Source organism: Stomoxys calcitrans, chromosome 4 (genome assembly GCF_963082655.1).
Source record: "Stomoxys calcitrans chromosome 4, idStoCalc2.1, whole genome shotgun sequence".
NCBI classification, from domain to species: domain Eukaryota; kingdom Metazoa; phylum Arthropoda; class Insecta; order Diptera; family Muscidae; genus Stomoxys; species Stomoxys calcitrans.
Genome location: NC_081555.1, coordinates 163,843,991 through 163,870,849, shown reverse-complemented (window position 1 = coordinate 163,870,849; position 26,859 = coordinate 163,843,991). Strand labels below are relative to the sequence as shown.

Genomic DNA, 26,859 nt, shown 5'->3' with positions numbered 1-26,859 from the left:
CAAACTTCTGCCAAACCAGCACAAATTAAATCTTCCTGGAACCGAACCAGGATAATCTAGAGGCCGGTTTGTATGTGAGATATATCAGAGTATAGACGATTTGAACCGTACTTGGCGCAGTTGTTGGAAGTTATAACAGAACACTATGTGCAAAATTTCAGCCGAAACCGGACCAAAATTGCGGCTTGTAAGAAGTCAAATTGGGAGATCGGTTTATATGGGAGCTATAACAGGTTAAAGACCGATTTGGACCGTACTTGGCACGGTGGATGGAAGTTATAGCAGAACACTACATGCTAAATTTCAGCCAATTCTGACAAAAATTGCTGCTTCCAGGGGCTTAGGAAGTCAAATCGGGAGATAGGTTTATATGGAAGCTATATCAGCTTAAATACCGATTTAGACCATACTCTAGGCGCAGTTGTTGGAAGTCATGGCAGAACACTATGCGCAAAATTTCAGCCAAATTGGACAATAATTTGTGCTCCCAGGCGCTCAAGGAGTCAAATTTGTGCTCCCTGGCGCTCAAGGAGTCAAATCGGTTATAGATCGATTTGGACCGTACTTGGCACAGTTGTTTGAAGTTATAATAGAACACTAAGTGCAAATTTATCCTAAACCGGACAAAAATTGAGGCTCCTAAGAGCTCAAGATATCAAATCGGGAGATTGGTTTATATAAGAGATATATCCGGTTATAGACCGATATGAACCGTACCTGGAACAAAATTTCAGCAAAATCGGACAAAAATTGCGGCTCCCAGGGGTTCAAGAAATCAAATCGGAAAATCGATTTATATGGGAGCTATATCTGGTTACAGACCCATTTAGACCGTACTTAGTACAATGATTGAAAGTCATAACGAAACACTACATTCAAAATTTCAGCCAAATCGGACAAAAATTGCGGCTTCCAGAGGCTCAAGAAGTCAAATCTGGAGATCTGTTTATACGGGGACTATATAGAAATCTGAACCGATATGGCCCATTTGCAATCCTCAGTGACCTACATCAATAAGAAGTATCTGTGCGAAATATCAAGCGGCTAGCTTTACGTGTTCGACCTAGAGCTGAAAAATATCGATGGCACTATCGATATTTAATTTTTTGACAGAATATCGATTGATATTTTTCAGATGGATACTATCGCTAAAGTTAAATTTTTTGCTAAACTAAACAAAAATAAGCAATCCGACACAGAATGTATCCTTTAAGAAACCTCGCGCCTATAGAGGGCGCAATTTTCATCCGATTAGGCTCACATTTTATACAATGATTTCTCTCATGACTTCCTACTGTCTTTATTAACCTTGGTTTTATTTGGTCTGTGCATGGATATTGCTTCTATATTAATCGATCTCCTGATTTTTACATCTCTCGAAATATAGGTGATTGATAGTATCGATACTATAGATATTTATTATTTAAACTATCGAAAATATCGAATGATGCGATTATCGATAGTTTGCCAGCTCTAGTTCAACCGCTATAGTGATTTCGACAGACGGACGGATGGACATGGCAAGATCGATTTAGAATTTCGAGACGATCAAGACTATTTATACTTTATAGGGTCTTAGGTCAATAATTCGAGGTTTTACAAATGGAATGACTAGATGAGTTTACCCCCACCCTCTGGTAGTGGGTATAAAAATTTAAGTAGTATAGATTATTTCGCCCAGTGTATCCTATGGTACAAATTAAATGATGATACCAAAGAAACGAAAAATCATTACCTTCAAAACAGACTCGAATGCAGACAGACCCACTAAACAAAATAAGCAACGAATACAAATAAAAACATAAAAACATAAAAACAAGAAGCCACTCCAGCAAAGCCAGCCGATAGCCAATAGTTTATAACAACATGGCTTAGCAAACAGCAAGCTTGCCAAGCTATGCTGGAGGGAGGAGACTGACTCAACGGATTTAGCTGGCACACTGGCTAATTGAAAATAAAAGTGATCGGCTTATTACTTACTGGTCGTCCGTCAGGGCCCCCTGTTTTTATGCGTTTACCATAAAGCAGGCGTCTTTGGCCGTTATTCGGAGTAGAGGTTAAATGCAAAATTGTTGTTATAGTATTTTTTCATTGCGGTTTAAATTTTTGTAAATTTTGGTATACATTTGTAAAACAACAAAAAATTGAACTCTTGAAAATGTTAATTTGACTGGCATCAAATATTTTTATGCATTTTTACCTTTGCTCGCCTCTTCTTTTTCTTCTTGGACGTTTATTGGTGACCGCTTTTGCTCTTGCTTGAAACCGCTAATATTTTACGAAACATTAAACCAAATCAAAACTATTTTGCATTTTTTTTTTCTCAAACACACTTTTCTCCTTTGAGATATTTTGATTGAAGATCTGACATGCATATAACTTGCTGGCTATCTATGCATGTGTGTGCATGGTGACTAAGCATCTCTTTATTTCTTTTACAAAACCAATTTTACTTTTATTCGGATTCGCACACACAAAAATATAATTTCATATGAATTTTAGTGTCTTGCCTTTTTGTATTTTAACCAGCGGCACTTTGTTCAAGCCCAAACTTTCGAAAAAAAACAAAGCTGTTTAGTTTGCACTAGCACTGATAAAGGCGCGCGCGAGAGTTACACTTTGACTTACACGAACCGTTACAATCACTTCGACCGTTACCGAGTATACGATATGCTCACGCGACGGCGTTTAATTAACTACTGAACGTAATATGGAGAACCGGTGTGCAAAAGATCTGTGAAAAACAATGGTTGACATGCTCATCTCACCTGTCGAGAAGAGAGTTGTAAGTTTTAAATTGTTGCCAGATAGCTTTAAAAAAAATAAATAAACTTTTTAATGAAAATTTAAGTTTAGCATTATTATACCCTCCACCATAGGCTTGGGGTAAACAAATTTCGTCATTGAATTCGAAGCTCCTCGAAATATTCATCTAAGACCACATAAAGTATATATATATATCTGATCGTCACGACATTTTAAGTCGAGTTAGCCATGTTCGTCCGTCCATCCGTCTGTCTGTCGAAAGCACGTTAACTGCTTTTGCACATTTACACTGCTCATTAAATCCGGATTTAGGGCTCTTGTCAGCTGATTTTGTAAAAGAAAACAGATGATCGAGCCATTAAATCCGGATTTAAAGAGCAAATTGCAAATTTTGCCCATGAACATTCCACTAAGGAACAGGGGCAAACTTCTCACATATCAATGAGTGCAGTCCGATTTAAGTTTTAAGCTCAATGATAAGGGACCTCCTTTTAACAGCCGAGTCCGAACGGCGTGCCGCTGTGCGACACCTCTTTGGAGAAAAGTTTTCCATGGCATAGGAGCTCACAAATGTTGCCAGCATTAGGAGGGGAAAACCACAGCTGAAAAAATTTTCTGATGGTCTCACCAGGATTCGAACCCAGGCGTTCAGCGTCATAGGGGGACATACTCACCTCTGCGCTATGGTAGCCTCCCAGAACAGTGTGAGCAAAATCTGATTTTTATGGCTTTGTCAAAGTTGTGAGAAAGCTGTTTAAATCACTAAATTTGAAAACAATTTAATTTGATTTTGCTTTTATTGAACTTAATTTTTATGTTCTTGTCAAAGGGAATATAGCACCACTCTTATCGAAAAAATAACAGTGGGAACAATAGGAAAATTTGACATGTCATAAGCCAAGAACATATGGTGTGATGGCAACTTAAGCTAGGGAGTCCAAAAACTTTTAAGTACTAAATATGAACCATTCCTTTCCCAAAATAATGGCTTCTCCCAGTTGCAACTATTAGAAGTATGACGTTTTCTTTTACTTTCGTAAGTCAATTCCACAAAGGTGTTAACGCCTTTTGCCAACCTGTCAAAAAAATACGAAGACAAAAGTGTAAATAATTGCAAAATTTAAAAATAAAATTTGCGAAAAATGTGTGGGCAAGCATTTTTTGTAAATAATTGGTTTTAATTTTATTTTGCCATTCACAACAGAGGATTACTGCGTGTGGTCACATTTATTTGTGAACAATATATCATGCCATTCCTGACAGATGTTCCAACAAGATATATTCATTTACAGGTAGTGGTAGTTGCCCAACAACAAAATCTTGAGTTCACTATCCGTCAAAATCCATGCTTAATGCAACTCTGATTTTGAGAATGTTACTAGTTCGCGCCATGTTTCGTTCTTGGTGTGTGTTATAATTCTAAACTATAATGCACACACAACAAAAACTCGTTGACAGATAGTGCACTTCACGAGAAAAAATTTTACACAGCTGTTAACGGTACACTACCTGGTAGTTATGTCATGTGTTCTATTTAAGCCTACACTAATAATTTATCCAGGACAACACCTGGATAAAAGAAATTTTCATACAAATTTCAACGCACTACACTAAAAGTACTAAAATAAAACACAGCTATATTACAATGACCACGCATCATGATATTGTTGTTGTAGCAGTGTGTTATGTAATGAGACTGCGGCTCTTGTCGATGAAGGACTTCATCGGGTCAATCCGGTACGTACAACCGGCTGTCGTGGGATGGACGCATCATAATGTGCCATGTAAACGGGCCATAATGTTTTTATATGGAATTTGACATTTGTTCAAGTGAAAAGCCGAATAGATTTCATAATCGACTGTTTAATAAATAATAATCGATTAGTCTAAAATCGATTTTTTGATTTTAGTAGCTTTCGTGTTGTTTTTGCAAACAAAAATACTGAAACTCCGGTAAATGTTAAAAAAAGTGTATTTATTGTCATTATTAACAATTCAAAATGAATCAAAGTGCTACTCAATCCACGGATCGGAAACAACGTTACAAAATATTGTATGATGACCTGACAAATCTCCGTAAGTTTCCAATAACCCTATATTCAACTCTTGTTTAAACTAAATTTGTTTATATTGTATCGTGAATTATATTACTTGAACAGATAACACTATTGGAGTTCGCATGGTCAGTGAAACATGTCGAGCTGTGCGTAACATCATTCAGACCTGTGATGACATACATCGTGAGGGTAGTATAGGCGATAAACTAGAGAATCCCAGTGAAGTGGTCATTGATGCTCAGATTATAAAGAGCACACATGAATCTATCTCAAAGTTACTATTGGCAAATTCGGAATTTAACGATGGCATATATCAAAATGCTATAGTAAGTTGAATGCAGTCAAAGATACAATTTCGATTTAAAGCACAAAACTTTCATTATTTGCCTCCTTTTTTTCGTCAGAGTGCCTTAATTTCCCACAATGACACTGAAGACTGGAGAGACATAACCAGGATGGCAATTCGTTGTTGCAGTACAGTGGCCACAAAGTCATCCATGCTAGGTGCCATTGATATCGAGCCCAAAGAGCGTGTAGTCAAAGAGCGCCAACAACGTAAGCGAACAGTTCTCAGTCAAGAGCAAAGACCAGAAACTATAAATCAACTAAAACGCGACGATCGAGGTGCCGAAAAAGTTAATATTTTGCTGAAACAAGTCAGTGATTTGTTTCGCGCCAACAACCGCCAACCCATTCCGTACTACCAACTTATCATAGATCCACATAATTTTATGAATACTGTAGAGAATGCATTTCAAATGGCTTTTTTGGCTCGTGATGGTAATATTGCCATTGAAAGTGGTATTGATGGAAATCCGCAAGTACGTTTAGCCTCAAAAGATGAAATAGAAATGCATCCGGATACATCGCAATCGATTTGTTCATTGAATATGGATTTGTGTGCGGTAAGAAAATCTACGAAATGTAAAATATTCTGAACCTTAAGAAAAACTTTTTTTGGTCAACTATATTTTATACTATATATATATATATATATATTATACTATGTTTTGTTGCATACAACTATCATATCTTTGGGGGCCACATTAGCTCATGTACATGTGTAATGCTTTAAGCCATGCACTAGACCTAAAATTCTGGCTTTGAAGTGCGTTAGTGTAGGTCGGGTTGGCCACTGACATTGCAGTGACCGGTCAGGATTCCCACCAACAATACAAGATCGCGTTTTCCCAATCCAACAATCTAAGGTTTGAGCTTCTCAATGACAATCGATGTCCTCGTTGCGAAGAAACTCGGTCACATGCCCTTTCCACCCTGCAGCCCTTATAACCCGCAGCCGGAGCTTTCAGCGCTGCCTGACTTCACATAAATAGTGACAGTCTGGGACGACGGACGCTACTCACTCTTGAACACATCCAAGGCCCTGAGTACACTAAACTTATCCAGAACTCTATGTCACTCTCCAATTCCTAGGAATTCAATAAAAATCAACCATCCCCCTCCATATTGGACCCAACCGTGTTAATAGACGGACCCAAGGAAAGGGACGACTTCTGCCCAAAAATCCCTCTCAGGGAAGGCAACCTCCAGACCGCCATCGAAAAAGATCCGCCTGCCACATAGTCCGTTGCGTTGCCAATTCCACGTAGTCGTCCCACGCCAGGACAATTCCGCAGGACGAATGCCCAAAATCCGAATAGCGCCATGTCCCTAAATCCCTCAGCTGGAGGGCAATAATCAACGCCGCGCACTCCACGTACAAATACAAAGGCCTCACATCATGTATCGCATTCACTGCAGCTGTTTCCGCACTCCTCCTCGCCCCAAATAGCAACCCCGACGCAATACTCTGCACCTTCTCGTCATACCGCGAAGATCCACCCTCTCAAGGGCCCAGTGCAACACCAGGCACCCATAGGTGAGGAACGGTCATACCACAGCCGAGTACATCCAGTGAACCTTCCGGACCTAGGTCTCTAAATCCTTCCTATTTAGTTGCCACATAAGTAGAGCGCATTCAGCCCCCGTGTGACTCTGGCAATCCAATGGCAGCCGGTTGTACGTACCGGATAGACCCGATCTAGATCTTCATCGGCAAGGGCTGTCGCCTCAGTGTATAACACACTGCTACAACAACAATGACCGGTATCCTGAACTCGCGATACTTCCAACTTCTTATGAACAACGCCAGCTTTGTATTTCTATGGTTTATGCCAAGCCCATTGACCTCGTCCACCTTGAGAGCTTCTTTATAACGCCCTGCATGACATAAGAAGAAAAGAGAGGTTAAGCGACTGCCCATCAAAATGATGGTGTCATCAGCATAGGCAACCACTCTTTCCCCCTCGAAGGGCCTTAAAATCCCTTTGACAACTAATAGCCACAAGAAGGATATAAAACACCTCCCTGCGGTGTCCGCCAGGTCATAATTTTCCCAACCGAGCTCTCAGCCAGTGATGCATTGATTATTATCTTGTCCTTCAGCATTACATCAATCCAGTTCAGCAGAACTGGAACTCTGCGACAAAGATGGAGTGCGTTCAGAGGGACGCACCCTCTGAGTCAAGTGAGTTTTGTTGAGTCGAGTAGGTCTGGCTGGACAGTTAAACAGATGACGTTTGTCGTGTGGTCCCTGGTCACAATCGGGACATGCATCTTGCACCTTGGTGTAGGCATGCTGGTTGCCGCTTATCAACGATGGTTCAAGAAGACGAAAGACTGATAAGCCTAAGGTGCTTCGACAGGGAGTAATACGGTTTCTCACGCTTTGGGAATGAAAAAGACACTAACCTCCCGCAACCCAGTCGGCAAAAAGCAAAGCAAAAAAACCCTTAATATCCTATCCAGAAGCCGCAAGACCTACAGTCGTGCCTTCTGCAGCATGGCAGGCTATATCCCATCCGTTTCTGTCGATTTGTAAGGCTCAAACGAATTAACCGCGCGAATTACCACCTCCCTCCCCCGTTATTATCCCCTTAACAATGCTTTGTATCCAAGGGACATCCGTAACGAGCTTCCCCAAAAGTACGTGGTAGCCAGCAGTTCGAGAATTTTGGAACTAGACTCCGTTCAAGTTCCGTTATCTCTCAGAACACAGACGAAGGTCTTCGGGTCCTTAGATACCACTTTCCGAAAATTACAAGACGCGTGTGCCGCCACCATCGGCTCAAAAAAGCCGACCCATGAGTAGAGCTGGCAAACTATCGATATTCACTCTATTGGATAGCTTCGATATATTTCTAAACTAACGATACTATCGAATGTATCGACAAATTTGTTCAATATATCATAAAATATGCATATTTTCTAAAAAAAAACACGTAATACCACATCTGTATACCTTTACAACTGTTAATCACCTGCACTCGAGATATATTTAAGAGATTGGTTGACCCGTCTTCCATCAGGGACGTATTCGTATTTTTTTTTTTTTTTTACTTTTCCTAATTTTAAATTTTCTCTATTAAAAAAACAAACATTTGGATTGTGGAAGTGTTGGTTAATTCAATCATTTTTCTTAAAAATGGTACATTTTAACAAAAAGATTGTTCCCATAGAATCGCTAGTGTTAAAAATTATCGATATTGATGCAAAAATTAAACTATCGATCGTGTGCTAGTTCTTCCCATGAGTTTCTCTTAGCCGAGCTACCCTCGGCCTTGTACCGGTCCAGGGCCTCCTTATAGAGCTCCCCATACTCAGCCCGATACAACTCTCAGTATTGGTATGCCTCTGCCCATGACACGAACCTATTTTAGACCTCGGCTCTTTTTTTGAGTAAAATAATACTAAATATTTTTTTCTTTTTTTTTACTCATTTTCAGAGAATGATAGACTTATATGACATAAAAGAAGCCATGCTTTATGTACCCACAGACATAGACGAGGAAACCCAGCTGGAACAAATAGAAGAAGAAGGGGAGAGTGATTAAAAACCAATCGAAGTCAAGCTCGTGCACATAAATATCCCAAAAAATAAAAATGTTAGTTGGCCATGGAGTACAATCAGATAGTTTTAAATGTTTTTTTAGGAAATAGTATTTTTTTATACATAAAATCAAATGAATTACTTACTTTTGTACCATAATAAGAAGAAAGAAATAAACAAAAACGAAAACACAATCGAAATTAAATATCATCATTTCGTCTTATTTATAATAATTTTTTATATATGTATATATTATTGTGATTGCTAAATAAAGAAGTATTTAAGTCGTATGTAATAATTCCGCTTTATTTAAAATCTAATAGAAAAGTGATTTTACAAATTTCAAAAAGGCCCGATTATAGTTTTTTTGTAGTTGTTTGCTCATGGCGGCTGGTTGTTGTTGTTGTTCTTGGTATATGTATATTGGTCAAATAAAAAAAAAGCAAGCTACTTATACAAATTATTGATTTAAATGGCTTATAACATGCATATCAAAAAGGCTTAAAAGTTTATCTCTCCTCCTTTTATTCCTGTATAAACGCCCTTGCTGCTTCTCATCCTTGATGAATAGTTTTTTTCTGGTTTTTTTGTTATCATACAGAATATAGGGCCATAGTATAAAAATATACATATATTTTAAACAATTTCTTTGCTAATTTATCAACACTCTTAGTATGAGGACTTGTTGTTGTTGTTATTTGCTATGCTTTATAAGATATAGAAAATGAAACAAACAAAAAAAAACAAGAAAACAAAAGCGCTTTTTTAAATCTTTTTGAGGGCGGAGGCTGGGACTTGAAAACACAACAATGGCCATTAAATAAAATACGACGTATAAAACAATAATAAGAGCTTAGTTTTTTACTTTCGAATACATAGATTGTTTTTAATCATAACATTAATTTAACCCGTTTCTTTCGATTTGTTCTAAAAGCTTAGCCTTCCTGGCCAAAGTCTTCTGTGAATTTACGAAGCTTAATTAAGTCATCGTCGTTGACGGTAGGTTTCGTGCGGGACAATGATTTCAACATATCGCGCTGATAGGAAAGAAAATGGAGTTAAGTATTAGTTTAATAGAAAAAACAACATTCTAATATTTACCATTGTAACGGGCGGCTCAAACAATTTATCACCGGGTACATCAACCCAACTCATTTCTATGGCTCCATCATCACCAGGTGAACAAGGTACCAATAGGTCATCACATTGAACTTCTTTGTCTACAGGCGAGGGTCCACTTACACGCTATGTTGAGAAATGTAGAGGAAACAAAAAAATTTAAATACAACCAGAATTCAGCGTCAATCAATGCTTCAAGCTAGGTTTCAAATTTTCAATTAATTTTTTTTTTAAATTTTGTTTCTTAGGAAATTTTTTTAAAATTTAGTTTCTATAGGAAATTTTGTCAAAATTTCATTTCTATAGAAAATTTTATCAAAAATTTTTAAGGGAATTTTGTAAAAATTTCATTCAAAGATAGGAAATTTGATCTAAATTTCAGTTTAATAGGAAATTTTATTAAAATTTCATTTCTATAGGAAATTTTTTTAAAATTTCATTTCTATACGAAATTTTCTCAATGTTGCATTTCTATAGGAAATTTTGTCAAAATTTCATTTCCATAGGAAATTTTGTTAAAATTTCAATTCTATAGGAAATTTTGTCACAATTTCATTTCTATGAAAAATTTTGTCAAAATTTCATTTCTATGAAAAATTTTGTCAAAATTTCATTTCTATTGGAAATTTAGTCAAAATTTCATTACTATGGGGAATTTTGTCAAAATTTCATTTCTATAGCAAATTTTTTTAAAATTTCATTTCTATAGGAAATTTTCTCAATATTGCATTTCTATAGGACATTTTGTCAAAATTTCATTTCCATAGAAAATTTAGTTAAAATTTCAATTCTGTAGGAAAATTTAGTTAAAATTTCAATTCTGCAGGAAAATTTGTCACAATTTCATTTCTATGGAAAATTTTGTCAAAATTTTATTTCTGTGGGAAATTTTGTCAAAATTTCATTTCTATGAAAAATTTTGTCAAAATGTCATTTTTATTGGAAATTTAGTCAAAATTTCATTTATATGGGAAATTTTGTCAAAATTGTTTTTCTATAGGAAATTTTGTCAAAATTTTATTTCTCTAAGAAATTTTGTGAATATTTTAATTCTATAGGAAATTTTGTAACAATTTCATTTTTTTAGGAAATTTTGTCAAAATTTCTTAGGAAATTTTTTTAAAATTTAGTTTCTATAGGAAATTTTGTCAAAATTTCATTTCTATAGAAAATATTATCAAAAATTTTTAAGGGAATTTTGTCAAAATTTCATTAAGATAGGAAATTTGATCTAAATTTCAGTTTTATAGGAAATTTTATTAAAATTTCATTTCTATAGGAAATTTTTTTAAAATTTCATTTCTATACGAAATTTTCTCAATATTGCATTTCTATAGGAAATTTTGTCAAAATTTCATTTCTATGGAAAATTTTGTCAAAATTTTATTTCTGTGAAAAATTTTGTCAAAATTTCATTTCTATGAAAAATTTTGTCAAAATTTCATTTCTATGAAAAATTTTGTCAAAATTTCATTTCTATGAAAAATTTTGTCAAAATTTCATTTCTATTGGAAATTTAGTCAAAATTTCATTACTATGGGGAATTTTGTCAAAATTTCATTTCTATAGCAAATTTTTTTAAAATTTTATTTCTATAGGAAATTTTCTCAATATTGCATTTCTATAGGACATTTTGTCAAAATTTCATTTCCATAGAAAATTTAGTTAAAATTTCAATTCTGTAGGAAAATTTAGTTAAAATTTCAATTCTGCAGGAAAATTTGTCACAATTTCATTTCTATGGAAAATTTTGTCAAAATTTTATTTCTATGGAAAATTTTGTCAAAATTTTATTTCTGTGGGAAATTTTGTCAAAATTTCATTTCTATGAAAAATTTTGTCAAAATGTCATTTTTATTGGAAATTTAGTCAAAATTTCATTTATATGGGAAATTTTGTCAAAATTGTTTTTCTATAGGAAATTTTGTCAAAATTTTATTTCTCTAAGAAATTTTGTGAATATTTTAATTCTATAGGAAATTTTGTAACAATTTCATTTTTTTAGGAAATTTTGTCAAAATTTCATTTCTATAGGAAATTTTGTCAAAATTTATTTTTTTAGAAAATTTGTCAAAATTTCGTTTCTAAGGAAATTTTGTCAAAATTTCTGTTCTATAGGAAATTTTCTTAAAATTTCTTTTCTATCGGAAATTTTGTCAAAATTTCGTTCCTTTAGAAAATTTTGTCAACATTTCATTTCTATAGCAAAATTTGTCAAAATTTCTTTTCTATAGGAAATTTGGTCAAAATTTCGTTTCTATAGGAAATTTCCTCAAAATTACGTTTCTATAGCAAATTTTTTCAAAATTTCGTTTCTATAGCAAATTTTTTCAAAATTTCGTTTCTATAGGAAATTTTGTCAAAATTTCGTTTCTATAGGAAATTTTGTCAAAATTTCGTTTCGATAGGAAATTTTGTCAAAATTTCGTTTCGATAGGAAGTTTTGTCAACATTTCGCTTCTATCGGTAATTTTGTCAAAATTTCGCTTCTTTACCAAATTTTTTATAGGAAATTTTATTAAAATTCGTTTCTATAGGAAATTTTGTCATTTTCGCTCCAATCCAATTTCATTTCTAAAGGGAATTTTGTCAAAATTTCATTTCTGTAGGAGATTTTGTTAAAATTCGTTTCTATAGGAAATTTTGTCCAAATTTCATTCCTATAGGAAATTTTGTCAAATTTCATTTCTATTGGAAATTTTGTTAAATTTTCATTTCTATAGAGCATTTTGTCAAAATTTAATTTCTTTAGAAAATTTTGTAAATCGAGCTTCATAGGCACTCAGTACTCGATACCGCTGATTGTCCGCGACTGCAGCTACTCTGTATGAAGCATTCCACTATCCAAGAGTGACAAAGCCGTGGACTAATTTACAAATGTCATCAGCAGCGGCAAATCGTCCAAGGCGCGCTACACCGATGCTGAAGATCTTGGATGTACCCGGAGTAGAGTAAATGGCACAGATTCTCAAAATGTCTCTGAGGACTCTCATGTAGTTGTTTGTTGTAGCCAAATTTGCCTGTGGAGGTAGCGATCCTCGCCAAACACCAAGAGGAGGCACACTCATAGTTCCCGATGTCTGGAAAATGAGCGGATCTTTTTACAGATGCTAACGTCTACCTCTTCTCTATCCCACACCCTACACACGACATTGGGATCGTATATTATACGAACGATTGCACGATCATGGCTTCGGACCACCTCTTTGATGACATCAGCGTGAGGTTGAACCACTACCTTGCCGATCTTGCCGTTTATTTTGCTGAAAGGGAATTGAAGATTTCAGCCACCAAATCTTCGACAACTTGTTCACTGCATATACGCATGAGATAGATAATGAAACTCGATGGAGTAACGATTCTGACAATCAAGTGTCCCAAAATACTAAGTGTCACATTTGACAGCTTTTACACATTCTCCTCACATGCCACAGCAATTTGCGATAAAGTCAAAAGTAGAAATAAGGTCCTAAAGTCACTTCCCGGCAGCACTTGCATTGCTGACAAAGAAACCTTGTTGACCACGTACAAAACAATTGGACAGTCTGTGGTAAGTTATGCAGCGCCAGTGTGGTCTCGTTTATATGTGACACGCAGTGGAATAATATTCAGATCTGTCAGAATGCCGTCCTTCGAGCTACGAAGGCTGTCTCCTTAGTTCTCACGTGACCAACTATATTAGGCGACAAACATCCTGCGCGCGTACAAAGACATAACTACATGTTGTCCAAGCAATACCTTCTGGGCTGTTATCAGAGACCATCCAAATCACCATCTTGTGGAAAGGTATCCAATGCCCAGAAGCCTTAAGGGGGATGTACATGATCTAGAGAGAGAAGAGAGAACTTCTAGATGAAGCGCCATAGACGACATTCATGCAGACACGGTGGCAGTTGCAATGAGTAGCTGCCGGATCAATCTTATGCCAGCCGGTTGAAAGTACCGAATTGACCCGATGGAATCCTTCATCGGCAAGTGCTGCAACACCAGCTACCGGATAAATGTGGTCCTTGAAACTGACCTCCGCCGGTAAACCAGAGTAGTTCGGGTCCGGCAAACCAAGAGCAGTTCTACCTCAATTACAATCCGACATATGCAGCTGCGTCAACTTCTACAGAACAAAGTTTCATGCCAACGAGAAGGATGTGTGTCCCGATTGTAACCTTGGACCACAGAAAATTAACTGTCCAGTCAGACACACTCCACTTCCCTAGACGCAGCAAATGAAAGATGGAACATAACACACTCCTACAGCAACATATGCAAGCCAATCCTACTCAAACAGTGATTTACAAACAGAAAGTAGCCATTAAGAAGGGACAATAAAAACCGAAAATGTTTTACAGCCTTTGAGATGTTAAAAAAATGATTTTACTGTTCAAATTGGCATCGTTACCCAAAGGTTTTGCGCGATCATCCTTATTTATGAACATGATAGATTCCATAGCATTTAAAAAAATGGTTTGATTCAAATATTCATGTTGGGAAAGTTTTCTGTTGCGTCTTCAAAAATTAGTTTTTGTTTTTACTTTGGCGCGTTTATGTATAATATTACAAATGTTTACTTACTTTAAAGTGAGTAGCTGTCTGAACTTTTCTAACTGGTTCCATAAGAGCGTCACGAACCACAATCGATATATCGGCGCCGGAGTAACTAAAAACCAAAACAAAAATAATCATAAGCATTCATAACATAAAATATGATACGATCCGTTTTTTTTTTTTGTAATATATGGCCATTGCTTTGCTTACCCATCTGTTTTTCCAGCTAACTCTTTTAGATCCTGTTCTGTCAAAACATGCGTTGTATTACCCAAATGGATTTTGAACATCACTAGGCGGGCATGTGCCTCCGGCAATGGTATATAAATACGTTTCTCAAAACGTCGGCGAATGGCCGAATCCAAAACCCACGGAATATTGGTGGCACCCAATACTAAAATGCCATCGGTGTCATTGCCCACGCCTTGCATTTGAACAAGAAATTCTGTTTTAATACGACGCACACTATCATTCTCATTGTCCGAACGGGCCGAACACATTGAATCGATTTCATCGATGAATATAATGGAGGGCTTATGCTGGCGTGCCAACTCAAAGAGATTCTTGACAAGTTTCTCAGATTCACCCAACCATTTCGACATTAAATCGGAACTGGATACAGAGAAGAATGTTGAATTGTTGGCCTCTGTCGCAACAGCCTTAGCCAGATAGGATTTACCAGTACCGGGTGGACCAAAGAGCAAAATACCCTTCCAGGGTATACGTTTGCCAGTGAAGAGATGAGGAAATTTAATGGGTAAAATTACAGCTTCTTTCAAAGCCTCTTTGGCTGCATCCAAGCCGGCAACATCAGACCATTTAACATGGGGCTTTTCAATAACAATGGCACCTTCTAGCTTGCTTTGAAGTTTCTTCTTTTCGGGATCTTCGCCATCCGAATCACTGTCGCTCTTCTTGTCTTTGTCATCCCTAGGGAAGATGAAAATAAAAATAAATATTTCATATTGGAAAAATGGGGAACAATTTTATCTTACTTGGAGCTTGAATCACCACCTTCCTTTACGGGTTTCTTCTTGCCCTTCTTCAAATATTCCTTAAGCTTTTCTGCCCTATCCAAATATTGCAAACATTTGGCTCTTATGGAATCTTTAGCCTTTTCACCTTGAGCCTCGTCTGTAGAAGAAATGTTAAAGAATTCGCTAATACTTAGAATTATTCCAAAATTGCTTAAGGAGCCATAGATACCACTCACATTTAATGGCATGCAGAAAATATTCCACACCATGTTCATACAAACGTAAAGCCTCAGCATAGTTTTTATTGCGATCTTCTTCAGTGGCTCGAGTCACCAAATCGATGGCTTTTTGGAGGGTTGTACCGCTGGCCATGACCGAAGCACCTAAAAATAGTTTTTTGCATTCAATCGATACATTTTGGAAACGTTTTGATCAAGAATAAAGGAGAGGGTTGCTTTGCATCTTCATTCCATAAATCGCAGTGACATCATAGCTGAAATGTTTGCTTCTCTGTTGTACTGCATTGACATTTTTAGGATACCATCGCAAAAACAACTACTAAACGTAATTTCATTGAAGCAACACTAAACATTTGTGTATGACTAATCGTCTCATCTCTCATCATAGGTCATGTTTTTCCGAAGGCAAAGAAAATAATTTTCTCAGATAAATTTCATTCAGATATTACGTACTTTGTTATAATCTCTTGCGTGTTTACTATTTTTTGCCTTGATTTATTATGTTACTCCTCCAATTTTCATCTACCCACGGCAAAAAATTTATTCTAAACCTATCTTCGCACAAAAACAAAAATGATATGATTACGACTCCGATGATGTGATGAAGTAGTTATTTGGTATTCACTTCTTTGGCAACATTTGCCGTGTTTTAAGACGAGTATTCTGTTCTGCCTTTTAAGCGGAATGCTGCCAACTCCATATAAAAAAAAAACATCGGCAAAATTTTGGCTAAAAATATGCGAAATAGTAGTACTCTGCTTAAAGTCAGGAAATGGCAAAAAACTACTAAAGTGGCAACACTTAAAACTATTGCCGGCATCATTTTTGTTTGTTTTATTGGTTTCAATGGTTCGTTTTCCTTTACTTATTTGAGAAAAATATATAAAATAGAGAAAACAATAAGTGCAGATAAAGAAACGTGTTTTGGTCCGCTCGCGGATCAATTAACAATTCCGCGACTATTCCGAACGCAGAGTAAAATACCAACCCTTATATATCAGTCTAGCGGATTCGCTAACTTGAGGGTGGTACCAAGATATATTCATTTACAGGTAGTTGCCCAACAACAAAATATTGAGAACTCTAGCTATCAAAATCAGTGATTAGTGCAACTTTGAATTTGTGTATGTTACTATTGGGTTGCCCAAAAAGTAATTGCGGATTTTTTAAAAGAAAGTAAATGCATTTTTAATAAATGAACTTTAATCAAATATACTTTTTTACACTTTTTTCTAAAGCAAGCTATAAGTAACAGCTGATAACTCACAGAAGAAAGATTGCAATTACTGAGTCACAAGCTGTGAAAAAATTTGCCAACGCCGACTATATAAAAAATCCGCAATTTCTTTTTGGGCAACTCAATAGTTCGCGCCATTTTTCGTTGTTTGTGCGTGGTATGGTTCTTAACTATAATACACACACACAACCAAAACTGGTTGACAGATAGTGCACTTCGTGAGAAAAAATTGTACTCAGCTGTTTACGGTTCACTACCCGGTAATTATGTCATGGGTGGCACTATGTTCGCTCTTAGCGGATTTTTTTTTTTCATTATATTTTAGATATAGAAGATTTTGCTGATTTCACAATATTAAGATGACAGATTTTTGTTAGCATTCTCTTTGTTATCTTCTTTCTCGCATATTCTCAGCTCGTGTACGCACACGTATACACACACTCACACAAATTTCTTTGAGTGTATTGGCAAAACGTCGATCAGCTTGATGACAAGATGGCGGATTGTACCATATGATTTGTGGTTGTTGTACAAATGAGACCAGCTTTAATTGTTTCGCCATGATATAAACATTGCATTGAGTAGCTACGTATGGTATATTTATTAATTTTTGTCATCTGCTTGCGCCTGTAATCGCATGCTATCTACATATTGATTAGCTTTGTGTGATATATATATTCAATAATTTGAAAAAAAGATAACAAGATTACTAAATATGTATCGATAACGGCAGATAGCACATACCTCGCACTGTAAAACCGGCCCTTAATCTATATTTAACCAACCACGTTTTCTGAGTGTGCCCAGAAACCGCTACAAACAATCAGCTGATGGCAGTAATAAGGTGGTTGTGGTATCTTCTATTTTAAATTTGTTATGGGCGCGGGTGGTCGGAGTTCAGTTGTAATCTATAGCCACTTCTTGACTGTATTTGTTTATTAGCAAGCAAGTAATTGAATACATGAATACATGCAATCTACTTTTAATGTTGAACATAACATACAAGTACGCCAGAATTTAAAAGTAAGTGTAAGAAAGCTTGGACTATAGCAATAAACGAAATCTCTTACATAAGAAGATATAAAACATGGAAAAGGAAAAAGACTTGTATCGTGAAACATGGGTTCGTTATTTAGGTAATATGAAATTTAAATTTTGAACTGTTCAGTTATTGTAAATGGTTTTTGTTTTTAAAAGGTTACTGCAATGAAGTTGGTGAAGCCTTTCGTCGTTTGGTGCCTTCGAAACTTGTGACAGCCAGTTATGTTGTGTCCACTGGCTATGTTTGTGCCGATACCATAGACAAATCATATAAAGATTATAAAAAAGGCTCCTCACTAACCAACGTTGGTATAACCGCATCAGATGTGTTCATTTGGCAAATTTTGGCCTCGGTGGTGATACCTGGCTTTACAATAAATCGGTAGGTGTTTTTGGTCGCTTTTAAATCATGGGGACTGATATTCATACAAAAATGAGTTAAAACAAAGCATAAAACGATAAGGCGATTTACTTTTGATTGATAATTGCAGTATTTTTGAGAATATGTACAAATGCTTAATAATTATTTATTACAAAAAAAACCATAGACAAATGGAAATATAAAATCCGCAGAAATTCTGAAAAAACTATCCTAGGGGATATGCCTAATTCTCAATCATTTTTGGTCATGCAAATAAGACCGGCGGATGGATCAATGGAATACCAATAGTTTACTATTTGAATAAAGTAGTTTACACTTTAATTTATCCATAGAGTAACTATGAATGGCTTACACAGGTTTAAATAAACCGAATATGTTTAAAATATTACAACAAAAGTCCACTAGGACCTTAAAGTTTTTTTATTTTATTTTTTTAAAGACATAAATTGCATCATACAATGGACATGAATCACCAAAAATATGTTAATATGATTTCTCTTTTTCCCAGAATAACCTACTTCAGCGGTCGACTGCTACGCCAAGCCGATGTTCATAAGAAACTTGCGAAATATCTTCCCACCGCCTTTGGTTTATTGTCCATACCCTTTATAATTCCACCAATTGACAATAGCGTGGATTATTTAATGGATAATACATATCGCAAATACATTTCAAAAACAACGTAATGAATGCTGTGATGGTGCAAACAACTGAAACAAAGAATAAAGTCTACGATGCCAAAGAGAAGCAATGACAAAAAAAAAACTCAATTAATAGTACAATAATGCTAATTAGTAATACTATTGTAGATGTAGTTTGTATACTTATAAATTAGCATAACTTCAAATAAATGCACAAAGAACATATTTCCAATTAATATGTGTATCTTTCTTAAGTTTATTTCAACTACACAGGTCTGGCCGGAGGGAGGGATGTATTGGCAATATCCTCAATAAGTTTCACATTGTCTAATAGCAATGAACTTACTCGTTTTTAGGTGATGATTCTAATGTTGTTTTTGTAGAAGGTTTCTGGGCGGCGAATGCCCATCCAAAAAAAAAAAACATTAGGCCTGTTCCAGTTTTCGAAAACGCAAAACGAAAGAAGTCCTTTACTGATTTCTTGCAAGCCTCAAAAGTTTAAATACATATTTTAATCAATTTTCTATCCAGTAAGAGGAACCTCAAGTGATTTCAAACTACTACTCTGGTTTCCCAGGGGAAGTTAATTTCTTCAGGTGCAATGGAAGGCGGTCGTTCTCCAAGGACTACATTCCATTCATTCTACATTTACCGCATCTGCTACCGTGTATGCATAAATGTTGTCTAGACCTGCTCGATATGCCGCTTGATCTAGAGGTTCTCTCTTGTAGCGCTGAACCTCACGCTCTAGATCATGTAGATTTACCTTAAGGCTTCTGGTCGGTGGATATCTATCCACAAGATGATGATTTGGATGGTCTCTGCGATAACAGCTCAAAAGGTATTGCTTAGACAGCATGTAGTTATGGCTTCGCACTGGTAGGATCTTTGTCTCGTGATGTAGGTGGTCCACATGAGAACTGAGGAGACAGCCCGTCGCAGTTCGGAGGGCGGCATTCTGACAGATCTGAATATTATGCCACTGCATCCAATCCTGATGTCATGATCGTACAATCGTCCGGATATGATACGATCTCTATGCCGTCTGGAGGTGGTGGAATGGAGAATAGGTAGAGGTTAAACAGTGCCGGAGAAATCACCCCACTTTGGGGAACTCCCTGTTTCGCTCTACGGTGTTTCGACTTCTTATCCCTAAATTCCACAAATGATTGGCGACCACAGCGTTTCAGGCCAGGCTGGAGGGACGTGTTGGCGATGTCCTTAAATAATTTGGCATGGCTGACCGTGTCGAGCGCCTTCGATAGGTCCAGTGCCGCGAAGACCGTCCTACCACATGGCCTGGGCTGATTGAAGCTACGGCAAATGTATGCGGTGAAAACATGCAAAGCTGTTGTTGCGCTATGCAGTCTTCGAAATCCATGTTGATGCTCGGCGAATGACAATTTTCCTACGAGGCTCGGGAGGAGTAATGCCTCAAGCGTCTTTGCTACTGGTGAGAGAAGGGAGATCGGTCTGTACGACTCCCCCAAACTCGTGTCCTTTCTAGGCTTCAGTAGCGGAATAACCCTGCCCATTTTCCAGACATCGGGAACTACAAGAGTGGTCAAAGACAGGTTGAGGACAGTAGTAAGGTATTCAACTCCAGGTGAATCCAGATTCTTCAACATCAACGTAGAGATTCCGTCGGAGCCTGACGCCTTAGATGATTTGGTGCCACGGATGACATTCGTAACTTCGCCCACGGTAAATTGTGATGGCTGTTCATCGGTTCGGAGACCACGAATACGGCGAATGGCTCTCCTCCTTGCCCTGTCACTCTCGGGATGCACAATAAATTGATGGTTGAACAACCTGGCGCATATCTTCGAATCAGTCACGGTTATTTCGACAAAAGTGACTGACGACCTGTTGTCCCGTCTACTGGGGTTCGCGAATGATTTAACAGTAGACCACAGCTTGCCAACACCGGTGCCTTACTTACATTGCTCCAAGCCACAAATTCCGCTTATGTTCGTTGACTACCCTGTTTATTTTCAGATTCAGCTCGCTGATTCTAGAGTAAGTGGGGTCCAAACAATGAATCCCATCACGCTCTTCTGCGAGTACCACTGCCTGTGCCGGGAAATTGGGCCACACTTAGGGTATTCGACCGGCTGGTATAAAGCGAGCGGCTGCTGCGTTAATAATGTCTCAGAATTTCCTCTCGGCCACTAGCACATCCGGGGTGGCAGTGCACTGAAGCGGCGATTGGTATACTATCTGAAGCCAGCCCAATCGGCCTTCTTCTGATTGATAAACGTCCGGCGCTCAGAGGTTATGAAATCGGGTACTCGGTCGATTGTGAGACTTATGGGGAGGTGGTCTGACCCCAAAGAGATGACGGCTTGCCAGGATACGTAACTCAGGAGATCAGGGGATGCAGTTGAGATGTCTGGCGAGCTGCTGCACCTCCTCGTAATCCTAGTGGGGGCATCCTCATTTTCCGTGCAAAACGTGGAGCTAGCTATCTACTCTGCCAAGGCTATGCCACGCTGGTCGTTACCTAGGGGAGAATGCCATGACGTGTGATGCGCATTAAAGTCCCCTAGAACCAGACTATTATGGCCACATAGTAACTCACTTATGTCGGCGTTGTAAGCTTGGCCATTAATCGGGACACAGCTACCAACCGGCTGTATGTACACGTTGTATAGCTCTATCTCGGCAGTACATGACCTGACTGCTATCCCCATGCACTTCAAGTAGGGGTCGCTAGCGCCAGGCGCAGGCGAGATGGGCCAATATTGCACGGAATGGTGTATCACGAAGGCCAATCCCCCACCTCTATTCCTTGAGCGATTCTTACATAGCACATTTTATCCGTGACAACTATGCAAGCTGCAGGTGTTGGTCAGCTTTGTCTCCTGGATCGCTGCGACCAATATTTCTTTTCGACTCATGAAATCCACAATTCCATCGATCATGCCACGGAGACCGTTAAAGTACATTACCCGGCACTGGCCTGGCAATATTTCGGCTGGGATGCTGCCGTTGCGTATATTGCCGTACGGGAGAGGTCGGGGGGGTCACATAGTCCGACGACGAGCACACAGAAGGCGACGACGACGATGCTTGTGACCCACTGCTGGCTATGTTCGCATAGCACCTTGTGACATATCCAGTATGACTATACTCCCATAGTGAAGTGAGGCCAGAGCAAGATCGCCGACCTCACCGACACCGACCAATGATGGAGGCGGTTTTGGCAAACCGAACAGAACTAGGGTTCGGGGGTTCTTTTTAATCCTGGCGCGGACCAGAAGCGTGGGGAAAAGGCACTCCGGGATGTGCCTCCCATGGCAAAAAAAAGGCGAACATGTACACTGAGGCGGCAGCCCTTGCCGATGAGGGTTCCATCGTGTCAATCCGGTGCGTACAACCGGCTGCCATGGGAGGAGGATATTAACCTCCACATATAATTTTGGGCACAACAACAAATGGCCAAAAGTGTATACCCTTCACCACTGCAGTAGTGTAAAGTATAACCCCTTTCCTTAATGTTGTATCACTTTTAAGTATACACTGAGGTAAATATCTACTTTGTTTATTAAACATAATTGTTTTGCAGAAAAGCAAGCCTTACAAATACATATGAATATAAATGAACATTTCCTTTTATGTCATAGAGAAAATTTGAATTTTCTTTACAACTTATTTTAGCAAACCTAGAAATTTTCCAAGCAAACAACGAGGAACATATTATTTCGCGGGATAAAGCGCAAAGAAAATAAAAGTACAAATGAACATGTCTTTGTTGCGCTCTGCAAATTGGCTCACACAAGCCCTAGTAAGGTCAAATAAATCGCCAAAAGTAACAAATGTTGCTAAAAGAATCCGTTTGTATGCAACCAGAGAGGATCCACGAGTCACAGTAAGTACCATTAGTAGATGAACAACTTGGTTCGTTAGTCCTTCAATATCATTTTATTCGCTTGTATGCAAAATAGAAAGGACTGGTAATTGGAGTATATCAAAAAGAAGGGGACAAGGACCCAAAGTTAACTACCAGCGGAGAAAAATTTGATGATCGAGTCCAGGGAAAAGTTTCTGAACTTATCAAAGAGTATGAACTTGAAAAGGAATCTTTGATAAATTTCTTGACTTATATTTCTCTTATTCAGATGCAATATAACAGGACAATTGGGCAGGGGCAAGGTGTTCAATAACATTGACCAAGAGTTTCGATCTGTGGCTGTCATTGGTATGGGACGGGAGGGTGCTGGTTTTAATGAACTGGAAATGATTGATGAAGGCATGGTAAGTTTAAAGTTGCGAAATTGAAATCCCATTTGGCGGAAAATTGGTTATACAACCGCTTATTGTTAATAGGAAAATGCCCGCGTAGCCGCTGGTGTGGGCGCCAGAAGCCTTCAAATGCAAGGATGCTCTGAAGTCTTTATCGATTCAATGGAATATCCCGAACAAGCGGCTGAAGGCAGTGCCTTGGCTGTATGGCGTTACAATGATAATAAACAAAAGAAAAATCGCACCATAGTTCCAAAACTAGAGCTATATGATTCACCTGATGTTGATGCCTGGACACGGGGACTATTTAAAGCCGAATCTCAGAATTTAGCTCGCCGTCTAAGTGATGCCCCCGCTAATCAAATGACACCCACAACATTTGCTCAAGCCACCGTGGATGCTTTGTGCCCATGTGGTGTTACCGTTGAAATACGTACCATGGAATGGATTGAACAACAGCGTTTGAATTCATTTCTAACTATAGCCAAGGGCTCCTGTGAACCCCCGGTACTATTGGAAATTAGCTATTGTGGCACAGCACCGGAAGACAAGCCCATACTATTGTTGGGCAAAGGCATGACATTTAATAGGTAACTATTTCCACAAGCGGAGAAATTTAAGATTTTCCTTCATTTTCATCGTTTTTATACCCTGCACCACTACTGTGCTACAGGGTTGTTGTTGTTGTAGTAGCCACATTTGTATGTGGAGTTGGCGTTACTCGTCAAGCTCTTATATACGGCATCGCCGCGAGAAAATTATGGCCATTGGTTATTTAAGGATGCCAATAACTCGCCTTGTCGTATGGAGAATTATAGGCTGACTCTCCACTCGATACCGCTGATTTGCACGCGACTGCAGTTGCAGCTACTCCTTATAGAGCATTCCACTATCCACAACCTGTGGACGCACCCGATAGCTACCAGCTAAGCTTCTCGTGATAACGAAGAACACACAGATTAAAGTTCAAAGTTCCAGCCTGCGTGATGGTCATAGTCATCCCGTGCCGGGTTGGTACAGAGTATTATAGCTTATTAGTTCATTTGTTTGTAGGAGGCCATCGTAGCGCAGAGGTTAGCATGTCCGCCTATGACGCTGAACGGCTTGGTTCGAATCCTGGCGAGACCATCAGAAAAAATTTTCAGCGGTTGTTGTTGTAGTAGCAGTGTGTTACACACTGAGGCGGCAGCCCTTGAAGATTAAGAACTCCATCGGGTCAAGACCGTACGTATAACCGGCTGCCATGGTTTTCCCCTCCCTATGGTGGTTTTCCCCTCCTAATGCTGGCAACATTTGTCAGGTACTATGCCATGTAAAACTTCTCTCCACAAAGGGGTCACACTGTCCGTGTCCGTTCGGACACGCCTAAAAAAAAGAGGCCACTTATCATTGAGCTTAAATTCGAATCGGACTGCACTCATTGATATGTGAGAAGTTGGCCCCTGTTCTTTAGTGAAATGTTTATGGGCAAAATTTGCATTTGTAACACCCAGAAGGAAGAGAGCTAGACCCATTGATAAGTATACCGATCGACTCATCATCACTCTCTTCATCACTTTCTTTCGATTTAACTATGTCCGGCTTTCGGTCTGTCCAAGTTAATTTGTGAACAAAGTACAGGTCGCAATTTTCATCCAATCATCTTCAAATTTGACACAGACATTTTATTAGTCAAGAAACGGAGCCTATTGAAATTGGAAAAAAATATACATCTTCGTCCGATTTGGACTAATATTGCAATAATGTGGCCTTTTGCTAACCGGTTCTCTCTTTTTATTTTTTGACAGAAATATTACTTGTGAATTTCATAGAAATCGGCTCATATTTGGATATTGCTCCGATATATATTGTCCGATTGTCAAGCGCATTTTTTTTACCAATCTTCCCAACATTTTGCACAACGCTTTCCTCGACAAGTACTACAATATCTAAGAAGTTTGATCGAAATCAGTTAAGATTAAGATATAGCTCTCATATATATGTTCGTCCGATTTTGAGCAATATTGCAATAATGTGTTCATTTGTAAACCGATTCTCTCAAATTTTGGCAGGAAGGATTTTGTTATGACTCATAACATTGCTGGAGAATTTTATAGATATCGGTTCAGATTTAGATATAGATTCCATGCATATATATCGCCCGATTTTTCTTCTAAAGCCACTACAAGCGCATTTATTGACCAATCTTACCAAAATTTTGCACAACGTTTTGGTCAATCCCATGGCAACCGGTTGTACGTACCGGATTGACTCGATGAAGTCCTTCATCGACAAGGGCTGCCGCCTCAGTGTACAACACACTGCTACAACAACAACAACCACTACTATAATATCTAAAGAGTTTGGTTGAAATCGGTTCAGATTTAGAAATAGCTCCCATATATATGTCGTCAGATTTTGGAAAATTTGCAATAATGATGTCATCTGTCATCCGTAGTTATTACAGTTTGAACAGATTTGCTTGAAATTTAATACGAATTGTTTAATAACACATCTGAACACATACGCCGAGGTACATAAAGATATAACAGCCACTTTGTACATATAGGGTAGGTGTAGGGTATTATTCAGTCGGCACCGCCCGACTTTTGCCTTTCCTTACTGTTTTTTTTTTCTCTTAGCGGCGGCATTTGTTTACGTCCTTGCAAAGGCATGGATGAATATAGAGGTGCCATGGCGGGTGCGGCTGTTTGCGTGGCTGCTATAAGAGCAGCAGCTGCCCTATCATTGCCCATAAATATATCGGCAGTTATACCATTGTGTGAGAATATGCCCTCGGGAATGGCATGTAAGCCCGGCGATGTGGTTACATTATTAAATGGGCGCACCTTGGCCGTTAGAGTAAGTTCCAAACCACTGAAAAACTATTGACATGTAAAATTATTAAAATTATCCCTAGGATACTGACAAAGCTGGCGTTGTGGTAATGGCTGATCCTTTGATATATGCTCAAACTACTTATAAACCACGCTTGGTAATTGATGTGGCCACTTTGGGTAGCGGTGTTGTTCAGGGTTTGGGTGGCAGTGCCACTGGTATATTTTCCAACTCACATTACATATGGAAGCAATTCCAAAAAGCGGGCTCGCTAACTGGAGATCGCATGTGGCGTTTGCCGTTATGGAACTATTACAAAAAACTTGTGACAAGTAAATAAACCAACTAAAGATTTATCAAAGAATCTTAGCTTATCTTCTATTCTCTTCCAATAGCTAACACTAGCTTCGATATCAGCAATAATGGTGAAGGTCCAGCCTCCAGCTGTTTGGCAGCTGCCATTTTACATGTAAGTTCTAAAGTCAGTCATCATTCTTGGACACATTGACATCACCATATATTTGCAGGAATTTGTGCCCTGTGTTGATTGGGCTCATTTGGATATACGTGGAGTGGGTATGTTAACCCACTACGGCACCATACCATATCTCTTGAGGGATCGCATGACGGGTCGACCAACTCGCACTCTAGTTCAGTTCCTATACCAAATGGCCTGCCCAGATGCCAATAAATAATGTCGCACCTACCAATTTCCGAAACTAAAAATTAATTGCTAATTAATAATCATTAGGTGTTGTTATATTTTATTACACGGAGTGTCATGGAGTGAAAATTTGCTGTGTACTATATGTTGTTTTCAATTCTACGAGTTTTATGTATATTTTTATAGAAATATTGTTTAGATTTTTACTTGAATATATTTCGAAATTTTTTTAAAGAACAATGA

General features: G+C 38.1%; 4 protein-coding genes and 1 long non-coding RNA gene across 5 annotated transcripts in view; 3 read left to right on the top strand and 2 right to left on the bottom strand.

Annotated features, from left to right (window-relative positions):
• The window catches only part of LOC131997175 (uncharacterized), a 49,866-nt gene extending 47,193 nt beyond the window's left edge, over positions 1–2,673 (bottom strand). Inside the window, exon 1 of the long non-coding RNA XR_009398099.1 lies at positions 2,201–2,673. This is a non-coding gene — a long non-coding RNA (uncharacterized LOC131997175). The remainder of the gene's footprint in view (positions 1–2,200) is intronic.
• A 2,002-nt stretch (positions 2,674–4,675) lies between these two features.
• Positions 4,676–8,922, top strand: LOC106088802 (EP300-interacting inhibitor of differentiation 3). Its single transcript, XM_013254494.2, has 4 exons — positions 4,676–4,842; positions 4,926–5,149; positions 5,228–5,728; positions 8,609–8,922. The coding sequence occupies exons 1-4, from the start codon at positions 4,767–4,769 to the stop codon at positions 8,714–8,716; spliced, it is 909 nt and encodes a 302-aa protein (XP_013109948.1). The 5' UTR covers positions 4,676–4,766; the 3' UTR covers positions 8,717–8,922.
• Positions 8,923–8,999: 77 nt separating this feature from the next.
• On the bottom strand, positions 9,000–16,190 carry LOC106088796 (vacuolar protein sorting-associated protein 4). The gene is made up of 7 exons (XM_013254480.2): positions 16,043–16,190; positions 15,587–15,733; positions 15,369–15,507; positions 14,584–15,303; positions 14,401–14,485; positions 9,814–9,957; positions 9,000–9,749 (listed from the first exon to the last, which is right to left on the bottom strand). Exons 2-7 carry the CDS (start codon positions 15,720–15,722, stop codon positions 9,648–9,650), a joined length of 1,326 nt encoding a protein of 441 aa, XP_013109934.1. The 5' UTR covers positions 15,723–15,733; positions 16,043–16,190; the 3' UTR covers positions 9,000–9,647.
• A 1,464-nt stretch (positions 16,191–17,654) lies between these two features.
• LOC106088679 (mitochondrial fission process protein 1) lies at positions 17,655–19,126 on the top strand. Its single transcript, XM_013254321.2, has 3 exons — positions 17,655–17,962; positions 18,024–18,249; positions 18,758–19,126. Exons 1-3 carry the CDS (start codon positions 17,914–17,916, stop codon positions 18,933–18,935), a joined length of 453 nt encoding a protein of 150 aa, XP_013109775.2. The 5' UTR covers positions 17,655–17,913; the 3' UTR covers positions 18,936–19,126.
• Positions 19,127–22,501: 3,375 nt separating this feature from the next.
• On the top strand, positions 22,502–26,856 carry LOC106088772 (cytosol aminopeptidase). The gene is made up of 8 exons (XM_013254448.2): positions 22,502–22,761; positions 22,838–22,953; positions 23,012–23,147; positions 23,220–23,725; positions 25,757–25,976; positions 26,035–26,284; positions 26,348–26,421; positions 26,480–26,856. The coding sequence occupies exons 1-8, from the start codon at positions 22,630–22,632 to the stop codon at positions 26,645–26,647; spliced, it is 1,602 nt and encodes a 533-aa protein (XP_013109902.2). The 5' UTR covers positions 22,502–22,629; the 3' UTR covers positions 26,648–26,856.
• The last annotated feature ends 3 nt before the right edge of the window (positions 26,857–26,859 follow it).